Below are 20,000 nucleotides of genomic sequence, written 5' to 3' on the forward strand. Positions count from 1 at the left end.
AGGGCAGAGGGCAGAGAGCAGAGGGCAGAGAGCAGATCACACCACACCACAAATCACACCTCACCACAAGGGTTGTGGTGTGGTGTGATTTGTGGTGAGGTGAGGGTGTGATTTGTGATTGTGGTTTGATTTGTGGTGAGGTGATTTGTGGTGAGTGTGATTTGTGGTGAGGTGTGATTTGTGTTGAGGTGTGATTTGTGTTGTGGTTTGATTTGTGGTGAGGTGATGTGATTTCTGTGTGTCTTGTTGTGGTTAGATTGATTTGTGGTGAGGTGTGATTTGTGGTGTGTGTGATTTGTGGTCTGATGTGATTTGTGGTGATTTTTGTGGTGAGGTGAAGTGTGATTTGTGGTGTGATGTGATTTGTGATTTGATTTGTGGTGGTGTGATTTGTGATGTGGTGTGATTTGTGGTGAAGTGTGATTTGTGGTGTGGTGTGGTGTGATTTGTGGTGTGGTGTGATTTGTGGTGTGGTGTGATTTGTGGTGAAGTGTGATTTGTGGTGTGGTGTGATTTGTGGTCTTGTGTGATTTGTGGTGAGGTGTGATTTGTGGTGTGGTGTGATTTGTGGTATTGTGTGTTTTGTGGTGAGGTGTGATTTGTGGTGTGGTGTGATTTGTGGTCTTGTGTGATTTGTGGTGTGGTGTGATTTGTGGTGTGGTGTGGTGTGATTTGTGGTGAGGTGTGATTTCTGGTCTGGTGTGATTTGTGTGTGATTTGTGGTGATTTGTGGTGTGGTGTGATTTGTGGTGTTTGGTCTTGTGTGATTTGTGTGGTGTGATTTGTGGTGTTTGTGGTGTGGTGTGATTTGTGGTCTTGGTGTGATTTGTGGTGTGGTGTGATTTGTGGTGTGATTTGTGGTCTTGTGTGATTTGTGGTGTGGTGTGATTTGTGGTGTGGTGTGATTTGTGGTGTGGTGTGATTTGTGGTGTGGTGTGATTTGTGGTGTTGTGTGATTTGTGGTGAGGTGTGATTTGTGGTCTTGTGTGTGATTTGTGGTGTGGTGTGATTTGTGGTGTGGTGTGATTTGTGGTGTGTGAGGTGTGGTGTGATTTGTGGTGAGGTGTGATTTGTGGTGAGGTGTGATTTGTGGTGATTTGGTGTGATTTGTGGTGTGGTGTGATTTGATGATGATGTGTATCACATCATCCTCATCCTGACAAGTTAGTACTTCTACACTCTAACTTTACATTGGATGAAATCATGTTTTAAAGCTCTCCGTGTTATTGACGAGGTGTGAAGTCACTTTCCATTGGATGTTTTAAAATCTCTCTGTAATGTTATTGTGAAATCATAACAGGAATACAGACAAAGACTTCATGTACATTGTATAAGTCCACAACTGTTCCGCTTGGACAGTCAACTTACTTCAGTGATTCATTCAAAATGATATCACAAATGATGTCAGACACTTCACAACCGATCGTACCCTCCAGTTCACCTCGTTTCTATCTGAAATGACACCGTATTCTCTATGTATAGTGCACTATAGTGTATATGACATAGCGTGCCATTCCAGACTTATCAGAAAATAGGGCTCCTCCATTTTCAACAGAAATTATTCATATCTCCTCAGTTTTGTAAAGCAAACATTATTTGTGCCACTCTGTAATTTATCTATAATGACTTTTTGAATAGTGTCATGAAGTGGTTTATATGCAAGCCAGCCAGTCATTCAGAGTACCCCAATCAAGTGGTTTTTAATGAACTTCAAACAAGTGTTATCGGGCAACGTGGCGGCTCCGCTTCACTTCTCAACTCCAGGAACGAGAGGACACCTTATCTGCTCTCCCCTTCTTTTCTTCCTCTCTCTCTGTCTCTCTCGCTTTCTCTCTCTCTTCTCTGTCTCTCTCTCTTTCTCTGTCTCTCTCTCTCTTTCTCTCTCTCTCTCTCTTCTCTGTCTATCTCTCTTTCTCTCTCGCTTTCTCTCTCTTCTCTGTCTCTCTCTCTTTCTCTGTCTCTCTCTCTTTATCTCTCTCTTCTCTGTCTCTCTCTCTTTCTCTCTCTCTTTCTCTGTCTCTCTCTCTCTTTCGCTGTCTCTCTCTCTTTCTCTCTCTCTTCGCTGTCTCTCTCTCTTTCTCTCTCTCTTCTCTGTCTCTCTCTCTTTCTCTGTCTCTCTCTCTTTCTCTATCTCTCTCTCTATTAGTTTTTTCTCTCTGTCTGCCATATTCGCTTTCTCTCAATCTCTCCATATAATATCTCTTATTATATCTGCCTCATTCTCTCTCTCTCATTCTATCTCTCCCAGTGTTCTCACTCTGTTCCTCTCTTTCTTTATCTGAGCCCACAGTTTAACAAAGTAAAATTGTCTCACCAGGAGATGGGAGTTGTATTTATGCACAGCACTGTAGACTCTACCAATCAACACAGAACTTCATCAGCACTGTAGACTCTACCCATCAACACACAGGCACAGAACTTCATCAGCACTGTAGACTCTACCCATCAACACACAGGCACAGAACATCATCAGCACTATAGACTCTACCCATCAACACAGACACAGAACTTCATCAGCACTGTAGACTCTACCCATCAACACAGACACAGAACTTCATCAGCACTGTAGACTCTACCCATCAACACAGAACTTCATCAGCACTGTAGACTCTACCCATCAACACAGACACAGAACTTTATCAGCACTGTAGACTCTACCCATCAACACAGAACTTCATCAGCACTGTATATTCTACCCATCAACACAGACACATAACTTCATCAGCACTGTAGACTCTACCCATCAACACAGAACTTCATCAGCACTGTAGACTCTACCCATCAACACAGACACAGAACTTCATCAGCACTGTAGACTCTACCCATCAACACAGACACAGAACTTCATCAGCACTGTAGACTCTACCCATCAACACAGACACAGAACTTCATCAGCACTGTAGACTCTACCCATCAACACAGAACTTCATCAGCACTGTAGACTACCCATCAACACAGACACAGAACTTTATCAGCACTGTAGACTCTACCCATCAACACAGGCACATAACTTCATCAGCACTGTAGACTACCCATCAACACAGACACAGAACTTCATCAGCACTGTAGACTCTACCCATCAACACAGACACAGAACTTCATCAGCACTGTAGACTCTACCCATCAACACAGACACAGAACTTCATCAGCACTGTAGACTCTACACATCAACACAGAACTTCATCAGCACTGTAGACTCTACCCATCAACACAGACACATAATTTCATCAGCACTGTAGACTCTACCCATCAACACAGAACTTCATCAGCACTGTAGACTCTACCCATCAACACAGACACAGAACTTCATCAGCACTGTAGACTCTACACATCAACACAGACACATAACTTCATCAGCACTGTAGACTCTACCCATCAACACAGACACATAACTTCATCAGCACTGTAGACTCTACCCATCAACACAGAACTTCATCAGCACTGTATATTCTACCCATCAACACAGACACAGAACTTCATCAGCACTGTAGACTCTACCCATCAACACAGACACAGAACTTCATCAGCACTGTAGACTCTACCCATCAACACAGACACAGAACTTCATCAGCACTGTATATTCTACCCATCAACACAGACACAGAACTTCATCAGCACTGTAGACTCTACCCATCAACACAGACACAGAACTTCATCAGCACTGTAGACTCTACCCATCAACACAGAACTTCATCAGCACTGTAGACTCTACCCATCAACACAGACACAGAACTTCATCAGCACTGTAGACTCTACCCATCAACACAGACACAGAACTTCATCAGCACTGTAGACTCTACCCATCAACACAGGCACATAACTTCATCAGCACTGTAGACTACCCATCAACACAGACACAGAACTTCATCAGCACTGTAGACTCTACCCATCAACACAGACACAGAACTTCATCAGGACTGTAGACTCTACACATCAACACAGAACTTCATCAGCACTGTATATTCTACCCATCAACACAGACACATAACTTCATCAGCACTGTACACTCTACCCATCAACACAGACACATAACTTCATCAGCACTGTAGACTCTACCCATCAACACAGACACAGAACTTCATCAGGACTGTAGACTCTACACATCAACACAGAACTTCATCAGCACTGTAGACTCTACACATCAACACAGGCACAGAACTTCATCAGCACTGTAGACTCTACACATCAACACAGGCACAGAACTTCATCAGCACTGTAGACTCTACACATCGACACAGGCACAGAACTTCATCAGCACTGTAGACTCTACACATCGACACAGACACATAACTTCATCAGCACTGTACACTCTACCCATCAACACAGACACAGAATTTCATCAGGACTGTAGACTCTACACATCAACACAGGCACAGAACTTCATCAGCACTGTAGACTCTACACATCAACACAGGCACAGAACTTCATCAGCACTGTAGACTCTACCCATCAACACAGACACAGAACTTCATCAGCACTGTAGACTCTACCCATCAACACAGACACAGAACTTCATCAGCACTGTAGACTCTACACATCAACACAGACACAGAACTTCATCAGCACTGTAGACTCTACCCATCAACACAGACACAGAACTTCATCAGCACTGTAGACTCTACACATCAACACAGACACAGAACTTCATCAGCACTGTAGACTCTACCCATCAACACAGGCACAGAACTTCATCAGCACTGTAGACTCTACACATCGACACAGACACAGAACTTCATCATCACTGTAGACTCTACACATCAACACAGACACAGAACTTCATCAGCACTGTAGACTCTACACATCAACACAGACACAGAACTTCATCAGCACTGTAGACTCTACACATCAACACAGACACAGAACTTCATCATCACTGTAGACTCTACACATCAACACAGACACAACTTCATCAGGACACTCTGTGTCTCTGTCTCCATTCTCTCCTCTCATCTCCATCAGCAACTGACTATTTTTACTCAGCCATTCACCTGAGTTGATAGGATGTTAATTTTAGACACCCAATTGCCAATTCTCTCTCTCTCTCTCTCTCTCTCTCTCTCTCCTCCCTCTCTCTCTCTCTCTCTCTCTGCCTCTCTCTCTGTCTGTCTCTGCCTCTCTCTGTCTCTCTCTCTCTCTCCCTCTTTCTCTGCCTCTCTCTCTCCTTTACTCCCTCTCTCTCTCCTTTACTCCCTCTCTCTCTCTCTCCCTCTCTCTCTGTCTGTCTCTGCCTCTCTCTCTTTCTATCTCTCTTTCTCTTTTCTCATCAAAGCAGAAGCAGCTTTCATTGAACCTCTGTTGTTGTGTAAATGGAAACACATGGCCCTATTTCTATCATGTCACTGACACTGTTCATTTACAAGTCAGTGTAATAATAATGCACTGCTCTCTTGACCTCCTATCGATATCCTATCGTTGGTATGATTGGCCCACTCCAACTCACATGCCATTCAAACCTTGTTAAGGGCTATAGAGGCAACCAACACTAACTCTACCAGATATAACTACCCAACCACTAGAGACAACCAACATTAACTCTACCAGATATAACTACCCAACCACTAGAGGTAACCAACACTAACTCTACCAGATATAACTACCCAACCACTAGAGGTAACCAACACTAACTCTACCAAATATAACTACCCAACCACTAGAGGTAACCAACACTAACTCTACCAGATATAACTACCCAACCACTAGAGACAACCAACATTAACTCTACCAGATATAACTACCCAACCACTAGAGGTAACCAACACTAACTCTACCAGATATAACTACCCAACCACTAGAGACAACCAACATTAACTCTACCAGATATAACTACCCAACCACTAGAGGTAACCAACACTAACTCTACCAGATATAACTACCCAACCACTAGAGGTAACCAACACTAACTCTACCAGATATAACTACCCAACCACTAGAGGTAACCAACACTAACTCTACCAGATATAACTACCCAACCACTAGAGACAACCAACACTAACTCTACCAGATATAACTACCCAACCACTAGAGGTAACCAACACTAACTCTACCAGATATAACTACCCAACCACTAGAGGTAACCAACACTAACTCTACCAGGTATAACTACCCAACCACTAGAGGTAACCAACACTAACTCTACCAGCTATAACTACCCAACCACTAGAGGTAACCAACACTAACTCTACCAGATATAACTACCCAACCACTAGAGGTAACCAACACTAACTCTACCAGATATAACTACCCAACCACACCCAACCATAGTCGCCAAAACACATTCATAATTCCTACCATTTATAATGTTGTTTCACAGTTAGATATGGTGTCTGTATTAACCTTGTGGATGTGAGGCGTGACTTTGGCCTGTAGGGAGATTTGTACAGGGTTGAACTCTACTCGGACGTAGCTTCACTGTTGTCCTAGAATGGCCCATACGGTATGATGTTGACTTCAAAGTATAACCCAAAATATCATAACATAGTCAATATTTCTTGTTAACTTTTTCTCTCTCGACAACCACGAGTAAAGTAAACTATGCCAAATCCACAGTGTGAAACAAGTGTGTATTGGGAGTAACACACTGTTGACGTCTGGCTCCTGTCGTTTTGGTCCTCCTGACCAGCTCTCCCTGTGGCTTTTACAGGAGTGTCCCCAGCTGCTGCCCACTGAGCGCATCCTGGTGCCGGTCAACGTGGTGAAGCCCATCACCCTGCGGGCCAAGAACCTTCCCCAGCCACAGTCAGGACAGCGGGGCTATGAGTGTCTGCTCACCATCCAGGGCGTGGAGCAGCGGGTGCCCGCGCTCCGCTTCAACAGCAGCTGTGTTCAGTGCCAGAACACCTCGGTGAGTATAGGGGGTGATGGTGTGTTTTGGGGGTGTAAACGGGATGAATAGGGAAGTTTATGTATGTGTATGTTTAGGTGAACACAATCAATGGAAATTGTGGATATAAGGCATGTTGGAAGGAATGTATCTGATATTTGCTTTGACCTTTTAGTCACTAAGCGACATACAGTTAGTGCAATCATCTTAAAGCTAGGTGGTACAACCACATGCACTAAATATACAGAAGTATGTGGACACCGGTTCAAATGAGTGAATTTTGCTATTTCAGCCAGACCTGTTGCTGACAGGTGTATACAATCGAGCACACAACCATGCAATCTCCATAGACAAACATTGGCAGTAGAATGGCCTTACTGAAGAGCTCAGTGACTTTCAACGTGGCACCGTCCTAGGATGCCACCTTTCCAACAAATCAGTTGCTGTGCTGTTATTGTGAAGTGGAAACGTCTAGGAGCAACAACAGCTCAGCCACAAAGTGGTAGGCCACACAAGCTCACAGAACGGGACGGCCGAATGCTGAAATGCGTAGCCAGTAAAAATCGTCTGTCCTCGGTTGCAACACTCACTCCCGAGTTCCAAACTGCCTCTGGAAGCAACGTCAGCCCAAGAACTGTTCGTCGGGAGCTTCATGAAATGGGTTTTCATGGCCGAGCATGAATCACACTTCACCATCTGCCAGTCCGATGGATTAATATAGATTTGGCGGACGCCAGGAGAACGCTATCTGTTGGAATGCATAGTGCCAACTGTAAAGTTTGGTGGAGGAGAAATAATTGTCTGGGGCTGTTTTAGTTCCAGTGAAGGGAAATCTTAATGCTACAACATATAATGACATTCTAGACAAATTTGTGCTTCCAACTTTGTGGCAACAGTTTGGGGAAGGCCCTTTCCTGTTTCAGCATGACAATGTCCCCGTGCACAAAACGAGGTCCATACGGAAATGGTTTGTCGAGATCGCTGTGGAAGAATTTGACTGGCCTGCACAGAGCCCTAACCTCAACCCCATCGAACACCTCTGTAATGAATTGGAACGCTGACTGCTAGCCAGACCTACTCGCCCAACATCAGTGCCCGATCTCACTAATGTTATTGTGGCTGAATGGAAGCAAGTCCCCACAGCAATGTTCCAACATCTAGTGGAAAGCCTTCCCAGAAGAGTGGAGGCTGTTATAGCAGTAAAGGAGGGACCAACTCCATATTAATGCCCTTGATTTTGGAATGAGATGTTCGACGAGCAGATGTCCACATACTTTCAGTCATGTAGTGTATCACAGTAGGTATAAACAAAGTCAAGTGCGCGTGTTAGTTCACAAAATATATATATATATATATATATATCGGTAGGGAGGGGCAGTTGCTCTTGCTGCTGGTCTTGTAATGGATGTGAGCTTCGACTGGAAGCCAGTGGAGAACCGCTGAGAGGCGGGGAGACGTGGGAGAACATGGGAAGTTTGAACACCAGGCAGGCTGCAGTATTCTGGATAAATTGCAGGGGTTTGATGGCACAAGCGGAGAGCAAAACCAACAGTTGCGGTAGTCCAGACGGGAGATGACTCCTACTCTGTGAGGTAGGCTCGTATTCTACGGATGTTGAGGAGCACGACCTGCAGGAGCGAGTCACTGCTTTGGTGTTTGCAGTGAATGCCAGGGTGTTGTCCAGGGTCATGCCAAGGTTCTTTGCACTCTGGGAGGGGGACACCGTGGAGTTGTCAACCGTGATGGAGCAGTCTTGGAGCGGAGAGGCCTTCCGTGGGATGAAGAGAAGCTCTGTCTTGTTGAGCTTGAGGTGGTGGGCCGACATCCAAGCTGAGATATCTGCCAGGCACGCAGGGATGCGTGTCACCACCTGGGTGAAGAAGGGGGGAAGGAGAAAAGTAGTTGAGTGTCATCCGCATAGCAATGATAGAAGAGACCATGTGAGGATATGACAGAGCCCAGTGGCTTGGGCTATAGAGAGAAGAGGAGAGGGCCTAGAACCATGACCTGGGGGACACCAGTAGTGAGTAGTGAGAGTATGTGGTGCAGATCCTCTCCACATCACCTGGTAGGAGCGGCCTGCCAACTAGGATGCAATCCAAGAGTGTGCAGAGCCTAAGACACCCAGCCCTGAGAGGCTGGAGAGGAGGATCTGATGGTTCACGGTGTTGAAGGCAGAGGATACATCTAGGAGGATGAGAACAGAGGAGAGAGTCAGCTTTGGCAGTGCGGAGTGCCTCCAGGATCATTCGGAGAGAGATAACGAGAGAGTTGGTCAGAGACATATTTGAAGTTATTTGTGAAAGTGAGAAGATGCACAACTCTATCTCAGGTCTGTCTGGAGAGCCATTGACTGTAGAATCTCAATACAGGTTCCTCATTTCTAGTAATCAGTACTATTGAGATAGTACCTACAGTACACTGTCTGGAACCAGTCCTCCATGCCCAAGGAAATGTCTCTCATTGTACATGTGCACAGAACCTTGATGAGTTTAAATGCCCTCTCTAAATTCCAGCTTCCCTCAGCAATACTATTATGTGTCATTCAGTTCTGGAACAATGGTTGGTATGAAATGAAAGAATCCCAATGAAAGGGTTTCTATGCTGAATGATATGCTAATATGATATGCTACTGTTGAATGGGAGTGTCTCAAACACTCTGACTAGCTTTGATACGTAGTTGTCTGTGAAGATGTCCTCTACCTGGCTTGAGTGTTTACAGTACTTCTGCTCTACAAATGCCTTTTCCTCTACCCCCTCTCTCTTTCTCTCTGGTGCTCTCTCTCTCCCTTTCTCTCGCTCCCTGTTCTCTCCATCTCACCCCCCCATCTCCCCCTCTCTGGGTCCCCATGGCGACAACAGTACTCATATGATGGGATGGAGATGAGCAGCCTCCCTGTGGACCTGACGGTCATCTGGAACGGAGACTTCAGCATCGACAACCCTGCCGAAAATAAAGGTCAGGACCCCCCCCACACCCACACCCACACACCCACATCCACACACACCCCACCCGATCACCGCCGTTGCCTGTGTAGCCGGTCTCCATGGCAACAGGCGGGCAGTTGCGGCGGTATCCATCCCCCTGACACCGGCACAGACACAGAAGTGGCATTACTTTGCTGTGGTGGGCGGCGGCGTCTGGTTATAACTTTGCCTCTTCTCTCATCTCCCTCTTTCTCTCCCTTACTCTCCATCTCTCACACCTAATTTCCCTCTGCTCTCCCTCTCTCTCATCTCCCTCTTTCTCTCCCTTACTCTCCATCTCTCACACCTAATTTCCATCTCCCTCTCTCATCTCCTCTTTCTCTCCCTTACTCTCCATCTCTTACACCTAATTTCCCTCTGCTCTCCCTCTCTCTCATCTCCCTCTTTCTCTCCCTTACTCTCCATCTCTCACACCTAATTTCCCTCTGCTCTCCCTCTCTCTCATCTCCCTCTTTCTCTCCCTTACTCTCCATCTCTCACACCTAATTTCCCTCTGCTCTCCTCTCTCATCTCCCTCTTTCTCTCCCTTACTCTCCATCTCTTACACCTAATTTCCCTCTGCTCTCCCTCTCTCATCTCCCTCTTTCTCTCCCTTACTCTCCATCTCTCACACCTAATTTCCCTCTGCTCTCCCTCTCTCTGCTCTCTCTCTCTCTCTCTCTTCCCTCCTTCTGTTCACCTCATTAGCTTCACACCGGTCGTCTCGCCACATCCTTTTCCCTTTTCCCATCGTGCCATCTCTCCAGTCGCCATCTCTTTCCCTCTCCCTGTCTCTCTCTTCCCCTCTCTCTCTCGCTCCCTCTCTCTGTTTCTCTCTCTCCTTCTCTTTCTCTCTCTCTCCTCCTATCCTCTCTCTGTGTTTCTCTCTCTGTTTCTCTCTCTCCTTCTCTTCTCTCTCTCTCTCCTCCTCCCTTTTCCCTCCTTCTCATCACCTCGTTAGCTTCACACCGGTCGTCTCGCCACGTCCTCTTGCCTTTTTCCATCTCTCCAGTCCCATCTCTTTACTTTCCCTCTCCCCCCTCTCTCTCCATCTCTCCTTTCTCTCGCTCCTCTCTCTCTCTCTGTTTCTCTCTCTCCCTCCCTCTCTCCCTCCCTCTCTCTTTCCCTCTCTCTCACTATCTCTCGTCTCCCCTGTGGTGCCTGTTAGCTTCACAACTTCCTCTGTGGTGCTTGTTAGCTTCACAACTTCCTATGTGGTGTTTGTTAGCTTCACAACTCCCTCTGTGGTGTTTGTTAGCTTCACAACTTCCTCTGTGGTGCTTGTTAGCTTCACAACTTCCTCTGTGGTGCTTGTTAGCTTCACAACTTCCTCTGTGGTGCTTGTTAGCTTCACGCCTTCCTCTGTGGTGCTTGTTAGCTTCACAACTTCCTCTGTGGTGTTTGTTAGCTTCACAACTTCCTCTGTGGTGTTTGTTAGCTTCACAACTTCCTCTGTGGTGCTTGTTAGCTTCACGCCTTCCTCTGTCAGTTGTCTCCCTCTGCCCAGCAGCATATTACCACAGACCACACATGCATACACTAAAGAGAATATTCAATATGCTATACTAACAGTGACTATCTATCTATCTATCTATCTATCTATCTATCTATCTATCTATCTATCTATCTAGTAATGGTTAATACAGTCTTTTGTTATCACTTTGGTACTATTTTCACAACTCTTAGTACAAAACTCGTCACACTTTCAAAACCTGTCAGTGTGCATTCATTTTGGATTGTGAACAGCTCTCACCACACAACCATTGATTCAAAATATAAGTTTATTGTGAAATGTAATGAGAGCATTCAATTAAATGAATGAAAATAAAACATAACATTTAGCACGCAATAATTTGCATCAAGCCTGTCTTGTTCCCTTTCCCTTTTGAGCATTTGGCCATAAATTCTCATCCACATCACAGTGAATGTCCTCATTGTTCATGCACAGCGGGAAATACCTTTTGGCCTGATGATTCCAAGCCTGACATTGCTCTGCGTTGATGTATCTGCATTAGAGGTCGACCGATTATGATTTTTCAACGCTGATAGTGATACCGATTATTGGAGAACCAAAACAGCCGATACCGATTTTTATTTATTTATTTGCAATAATGACAATTACAACAATACTGAATGAACACTTATTTTAACCTAATACAATACATAAATAAAATCAATTTAGCCACAAAGAAATAATGCAGAAACAAAGTGTTGGAGAAGAAAGTAAAAGTGCAATATGTGCCATGTAAGAAAGCTAACGTTGAAGTTCCTTGCTCAGAACATGAGAAAAAATGAAAGCTGGTGGTTCCTTTTAACATGAGTCTTCAATATTCCCAGGTAAAAAGTTTTAGGTTTTAGTTATTATAGGAATTATAGGACTATTTCCCTCTATACCATTTGTATTTCATTAACCTTTGACTATTGGATGTTCTTATAGGCACTTTAGTATTGCCAGTGCAACAGTATAGCTTCCGTCCCTCTCCTCACTCCTACCTGGACTCTAACCAGGAACACATCGACAACAGCCACCCTCGAAGCAGCGTTAACCATGCAGAGCAAGGGGAACAACTACTCCAAGTTTCAGAGCGAGTAACGTTTGAAACAAGATTAGCGTGCACCCCGCTAACTAGCTAACCATTTCACATCGGTTACACCAGCCTAATCTCGGGAGTTGATAGGCTTGAAGTAATAAACAGCGCAATGCTTGAAGCATTGCGAAGAGCTGCTGGCAAAACGCACGAAAGTGCTGTTTGAATGAATGCTTACAAGCCTGCTGGTGCCTACCATCGCTCAGACTGATCTATCAAATCATAGACTTAGTTATAACATGATAACACACAGAAATATGAGGTCATTAATATGGTCGAATCCAGAAACTATCATCTCGAAAACAAGACGTTTATTCTTTCAGTGAAATACGGAACCGTTCCGTATTTTATCTAACGGGTGGCATCCATAAGTCTAAATATTCCTGGTACATTGCACAACCTTCAATGTTATGTCATAATTACGTACAATGGCCCAAACTGTTGTATATACACTGACTCTGCGTGCAATGAACGCAAGAGAAGTGACAAAATTTCACCTCGTTAATATTGCCTGTTAACCTGGATTTATTTTCTCTAAATATGCAGGTTTAAATATATAGACTTCTGTGCATTGATTTTAAGAATGGCATTGATGTTTATGGTTGGGTTCACGTTGGAGCAACGATATGCATTGCATCATTTATATGCAATGCAGGACATGCTAGATAAACTAGTAATATCATCAACCATGTGTAGTTAACTAGTGATTATGATTGATTGATTTTTATAAGATAAGTTTAATGCTAGCTAGCAACTTACCTTGGCTTACTGCATTTGCATAACAGGCAGTCTCCTCGTGGAGTGCAATGAGAGGCAGGTGGTTAGAGCGTTGGACTAGTTAACTGTAAGCTTGCAAGATTGAATCCCTCGAGCTGACAAGGTAAAAATCTGTCATTCTGCCCCTGAACAAGGCAGTTAACCCACACCGTTCCTAGGCCACCATTGTAAATAAGAATGTGTTCTTAACTGCCTTGCCTAATTAAATAAAGATTAAATAAAGGTGTAAAAAAAAATTGGGCCAAATCGGTGTCCAAAAATACCTATTTCCTGTTACTGATTATTTCCTCCCCCTCCTTATGTGTTGATTGAGTGCACCTGTTTTGAGTTAGGTAGTAAGGCTTTATTAGTCAGCATGCCCATCCAGGGCCAGAAGGAGGGTTAATTATTGTGACCGTCTGTTTAGTTGAAGGAGAGTGGACCAAAATGCAGTCTGTGGGTTTTGTGTTTTCCCATTTTAATGGGTTTCCCTGGACAGTTTAAAACCCCCTGTTTGGGGCATTTGTTTGTTCTTTACAGCCTGTGTTGGTGAACACTTACACAGAGTCAGTGCATTAAAATAGCACTCACCTGAACTACTCTGAATTCCTGGCTGACTCCTCAACTACACTATGGTTCCCAATCAGAGTTAAAGATTAAATCACCTGAAAAAAATTGAGAACCAAATCAGGTGTCCAAAAATACCTATTTCAATTGTTACAAAAAACATGACAAAAACGCACCACAATTAATCATGTCACACCCTGGCCTGACCAATAAATGAACCTCTAATCTGCATGCCTCATCCAGGGCCAGAAGGAGGGTGGCACACTAGGGATGGTGATCGCCCGTCTCCATGCTCAACAAAATATCCTCATTAGGGTTGAAAGGATAGCATGGGGGCTGGTATAGGGTCACGAATCGGGGATGGGCCCGAAACCCTGCCTGAACCATCTCTGCATGTTGGAACCTGACATTGTCCCACACAATGACATAGGCGACCCCTTCAATTTAATGATGTGTACAGGTAGGATCCTAGTAATTGCCTACGTCCTTGTTTAATAAATGTTCCTTTTGTTCGATAAAGTCTCTCTTTATATCCAAAAACCTCAGTTTTGTTGCAGGGTTTTCTTCAGTAATCCACAGGCTCAAACGCTGTCACAACAGGCAGACAAAAAATCCAAATGATATCCGTAAAGTTCATAGAAACATGTCAAACGATCCTCAGGTTGTTTTTAGCCTAAAAAATCTATAATATTTCAACCGGACAATAACGTCGTCAATATAAAAGGTAAACAAGAAAGGCACTCTCTCAGGCAGGCGCATGGAAAAGCTCTGTGACAAGGCAGGGTCCACTCATTCAGACTGCTCTTACTCCCTAATTTTTCAGAATACAAGCCTGAAACAATTTCTAAAGACTGTTGACATCTAGTGGAAGGCATAGGAACTGCGTTTTGAGTCCTAAGTCAATGGATACTGTAATGGCATTGAATAGAAAACTACTACAAAAAAAATCCTACTTCCTGAATGGATTTTTCTCAGGTTTTCACCAGCCAAATCAGTTCTGTTATACTCACAGATACCTTTTTAACAGTTTTGTAAACTTCAGAGTGTTTTCTATCCAAATCTACCAATTACATGCATATCCGATCCTCTGGGCCTGAGTAGAAGGCAGTTTAATTTGGGCACGCTTTTCATCCAAAATTCCAAATGCTGCCCTCTACCCTAGAGAAGTTAACAAACTATAGTTTTGGCAAGTCGGTTAGGACATCTACGTTGTGCATGAGACAATTAATTTTTCCAACAATTGTTTACAGACAGATTATTTCACTTTTAATTCACTGTATCACAATTCCAGTGGGTTAGAAGTTTACATACACTAAGTTGACTGTGCCTTTAAACAGCTGGGAAAATTCCAGAAAATTATGTAATGGCTTTAAAAGCTTCTGATAGGCGTTCTGTCTCCTAGAGATGAACGTACTTTGGTATGAAAAGTGCAAATAAATCCCAGAACAACAGCAAAGGACCTTGTGAAGATGCTGGAGGAAACAGGCACAAAAGTATCTATATCCACAGTAAAACGAGTCCTATATCGACATAACCTGAATGGCCGCTCAGCAAGGAAGAAGCCATTGCTTCAAAACTGCCATAAAAAGTCAGACTACGGTTTGCAACTGCACATGGGGACAAAGATCGTACTTTTTGGAGAAATGTCCTCTGGTCTGATGAAACAAACATAGAACTGTTTGGCCATAATGACCATCATTATATTTGGAGGAAAAGGGGAACGCTTGCAAGCCGAAGAACACATCCCAACCGTGAAGCACAGGGGGTGGCAGCATCATGTTGTGGAGTTGCTTTGCTGCAGGAGGGACTGGTGCCCTTTACAAACTAGATGGCATCATGAGGTAGGAAAATTATGTGGATATATTGAAGTAACATCTCAAGACATTGGTCTGAAAGTTAAAGCTTGGTTGCAAATGGGTCTTCCAAATGGACAATGACCCCAAGCATACTCCAAAGTTGTGGCAAAATGGCTTAAGGACAACAAAGTCAAGGTATTGGAGTGGCCATCACAAAGCCCTGACCTCAATCATATAGAAAATGTTTGGGTAGAACTGAAAAAGCCTGTGTGAGCAAGGAGGCCTACAAACCTGACTCAGTTACACCAGGAGGAATGGGCCAAAATTCACCCAACTTATTGTGGGAAGCTTGTGGAAGGCTACCCAAAACGTTTGACCCAAGTTAAACAATTTAAAGGCAATGCTACCAAATAATAATTCAGTGTTTGTAAACTTCTGACCCACTGGGAATGTGATGAAAGAAATAAAAAATAAAATAATTATCTCTACTATTATTCTGACATTTCACATTCTTAAAATAAAGTGGTTATCCTAACTGACCTAAGAGGGAATTTTTACTAGGATTAAATGTCAGGAATTGTGAAAAACTGAGTTGAAATGTATTTGTCTAAGGTGTATGTAAACTTCCGACTACAACTGTATATTATACAGTATATGTACAAGGACTAAACCATGCATCATGGTACTAGTTGGTTTAAACCCATACAGTACAAATAGAATCACCAATGACAATGATTAACTGCACCTCGCTGGCTTTGCAATTAGATTTATTTGCGCTCACATTTGTGTTCACATTTGAATGGATATATAGAAACATTTTGTGTCCATGGAGAGATGGGGAGAGAGAGAGGGAGAGTTAAAGATGAATTCCTCCTCCTCTTCTCTCCCATTAGCTACCCAGGGAGAAAGCTACTCTGGAGGCATCATTTGATGGACAAATCACACAAGCATCTAATGGCAATTAAAAACCTGTCCGGTTTCCATGGAGATGAAATGTTAAACTAGTGGATGAGCAGAGGCAAGAAGCTTCTGGTCGCAGGAGCTAAATGAGGGAGAGAAGGAGAGAGCGAGAGATAAGAAGAGAGAGAGAGAGGAAGGTAGGGAGGAAGAGAGAGAGAGAGAGGGGGGAGGGAGGGAGACAGAAGCAAGAGAGAAGGATTGAGACAGAGAGCAAGGGACAGAGATACAGTATCAACAAATGATGCTTTCCACAATATGATTCAAATACTGTCCGTGTTCTGGAAATACTAAAACGCTGACTGTGATTGATCTACGGGTTCTGAACAGTTCTCACCCACATTTACCAGTATACATCATGAAGGCTATCGTTTTAAATCTAGGCTGGGTGTAAAGCACTTTGTTACAATTTCTGATGTACAAATGGCTTTATAAATGCATGTGATTGATTGACTGATTGAAATCAAGTATATGTGCGTGATGTGTTAACCTGATCTCTCCCTGTGACCCCCCCCGCCATCAGTTCACCTGTACAAGTGTGATGCCCAGAGGGGTAGCTGTGGCCTGTGTCTGAAGGCAGACCCCCTGTTTGGCTGTGTGTGGTGTAAAGGGGAGAACCGCTGCACCCTCAAGCAGCACTGTCCCCACCCTGAGAGCCAGTGGCTGGAGCGCAATGGACTCAACAGCAAGTGTACCCACCCACGCATCACCCAGGTGAGAATGCAGATACACACGCACGCACGCACGCACGCACGCACACACACACACACACACACACACACACACACACACACACCACCAGTACCCACCAAGTGAATCACACAAGTGGGGATGACACACACACGCATGTACTGTACACACTACACCAGCAATTACTACACACTCTGTCACCCAGGGGAGAGCACACTCTGTCACCCAGGGGAGAGCACACTCTGTCACCCAGGGGAGAACACACACTGTCACCTAGGGGAGAACACACTCTGTCACCCAGGGGAGAACACACTCTGTCACCCAGGGGAGAACACACACTGTCACCCAGGGGAGGACACACACTGTCACCCAGGAGAACACACTCTGTCACCCAGGGGAGAACACACTCTGTCACCCAGGGGAGAACACACTCTGTCACCCAGGAGAGAACACACTCTGTCACCCAGGGGAGAACACACTCTGTCACCCAGGAGAGAACACACACTGTCACCCAGGGGAGAACACACTCTGTCACCCAGGAGAGAACACACACTGTCACCCAGGAGAACACACTCTGTCACCCAGGGGAGAACACACTCTGTCACCCAGGGGAGAGCACACTCTGTCACCCAGGGGAGGACACACACTGTCACCCAGGGGAGAACACACTCTGTCACCCAGGAGAGAACACACTCTGTCACCCAGGGGAGAACACACTCTGTCACCCAGGGGAGAGCACACTCTGTCACCCAGGGAGAACACACTCTGTCACCCAGGGAGAACACACTCTGTCACCCAGGGAGAACACACTCTGTCACCCAGGGAGAGCACACTCTGTCACCCAGGGGAGAGCACACTCTGTCACCCAGGGGAGAACACACTCTGTCACCCAGGGGAGAACACACTCTGTCACCCAGGGGAGAACACACTCTGTCACCCAGGGGAGAGCACACTCTGTCACCCAGGGGAGGACACACACTGTCACCCTCTGACAGCTGATAGACACCTCTCATTTGGACAAGATTAGAATCATCTTGATCATAGTTTTCTTTCTGCAGGACTTCAATTAGGGACAGTAACAGTAACAGCTATGTGCAATACTCATTACTCAATACTCAATACTCAGTACTCAGTACTCATTACTCAATACTCAATACTCAATACTCAATACTCATTACTCATTACTCATTACTCAATACTCAATACTCAATACTCAGTACTCAGTACTCAATACTCAATACTCAATACTCATTACTCATTACTCATTACTCAATACTCAATACTCAATACTCAATACTCAGTACTCAGTACTCAGTACTCAATACTCAATACTCAGTACTCAGTACTCAGTACTCAGTACTCAGTACTCAGTACTCATTACTCAATACTCATTACTCAATACGCATTACTCATTACTCATTACTCATTACTCAATACTCAATACTCAATACTTAATGGACATTGGTAATTGGTCATTTCTCAGTACTCAATGGTCATTGGTCATTGGTCAATTCTCAATGCTCTATACTCAATACTCAATGGTCATTGGTCATTACTCATTACTCATTTCTCATTTCTCATTACTCATTACTCATTGGTCATTGGTCATTACTCATTGGTCATTACTCATTGGTCATTACTCATTACTCATTACTCATTACTCATTGGTCATTACTCATTACTCATTGCTCATTACTCGTTGCTCATCCCAATGTGTTAGTCTGCTTATACACACAACTTGCCAATGCTGATAGAACTCCACATCTGCCTGCTACTGAGGGATCAGTCACACACATGGTTAACCCAGTGACCTAGGCTAAGAGCGCCCATTCACCCTGTTTATCACTCACCTCCGAACAGATGAACACACACCCGTTTAACTATTCCTGTTCTCCAGCAGGGTTAGCCCTGTGTGTGGTATAAACACTCCTGACCCTACTGGATGGATGGATGGATGAGGGATGGATGATGGATGGATGAGGGATGGATGAGGGATGGATGAGGGATGGATGAGGGATGGATGAGGGATGGATGGGTAGATGGGTGGTGGATAGATGGAGGTTAAAGGGAGGGCAAGTTGGGGCTAGGGTGGAGTCATGAGGAGGAGAGGAATCCCTATCTCTTCACACCCCCTGGAGAGATGATGGATACACAGGGCATCCCTCCATCCCTAGCCTGGGGAGGAGGACAGCAGATGGTTAGAGATTGAAGATGGAGGGATAGAGGATGGATAGAGTAGCCATATTGGATTGGCCCTGAGAAATTATGGGAGGATGATAGAACGGGAGAGGAGGAGGAGAAATCCCCCTTTATCTCTCACCAGGGAAGAGGGCGAGTATGCTCTGAGCTGTTCAGTGTAACCTGGCTCAGTGTGGTAACCTGGCTCAGTGTGGTAACCTGGCTCAAAGTGGTAACCTGGCTCAGTGTGGTAACCTGGCTCAGTGTGGTAACCTGGCTCAGTGTGGTAACCTGGCTCAAAGTGGTAACCTGGCTCAATGTGGTAACCTGGCTCAGTGTGGTAACCTGGGTCAATGTGGTAACCTGGCTCAATGTGGTAACCTGGCTCAGTGTGGTAACCTGGCTCAAAGTGGTAACCTGGCTCAATGTGGTAACCTGGCTCAGTGTGGTAACCTGGCTCAGTGTGGTGACCTGGCTCAATGTGGTGACCTGGCTCAATGTGGTGACCTGGCTCAGTGTGGTAACCTGGCTCAGTGTGGTGACCTGGCTCAATGTGGTGACCTGGCTCAGTGTGGTAACCTGGCTCAGTGTGGTGACCTGGCTCAGTGTGGTAACCTGGCTCAATGTGGTGTCCTGGCTCAGTGTGGTGACCTGGCTCAATGTGGTGACCTGGCTCAATGT

General features: G+C 44.8%; 1 protein-coding gene across 1 annotated transcript in view; it reads left to right on the forward strand.

The window, feature by feature from the left end:
* The window catches only part of LOC115125652 (plexin-A4-like), a gene marked incomplete at its 3' end in the record, with an annotated part of 305,241 nt that overhangs the window by 86,612 nt on the left and 198,629 nt on the right, over positions 1–20,000 (forward strand). The window contains exons 7-9 of the mRNA XM_065017000.1: positions 6,644–6,841; positions 9,683–9,779; positions 16,975–17,165. Coding sequence (XP_064873072.1) covers positions 6,644–6,841; positions 9,683–9,779; positions 16,975–17,165 — 486 coding nt within the window. The remainder of the gene's footprint in view (positions 1–6,643; positions 6,842–9,682; positions 9,780–16,974; positions 17,166–20,000) is intronic.

Source organism: Oncorhynchus nerka, unplaced genomic scaffold (genome assembly GCF_034236695.1).
Source record: "Oncorhynchus nerka isolate Pitt River unplaced genomic scaffold, Oner_Uvic_2.0 unplaced_scaffold_690, whole genome shotgun sequence".
NCBI lineage: Eukaryota > Metazoa > Chordata > Actinopteri > Salmoniformes > Salmonidae > Oncorhynchus > Oncorhynchus nerka.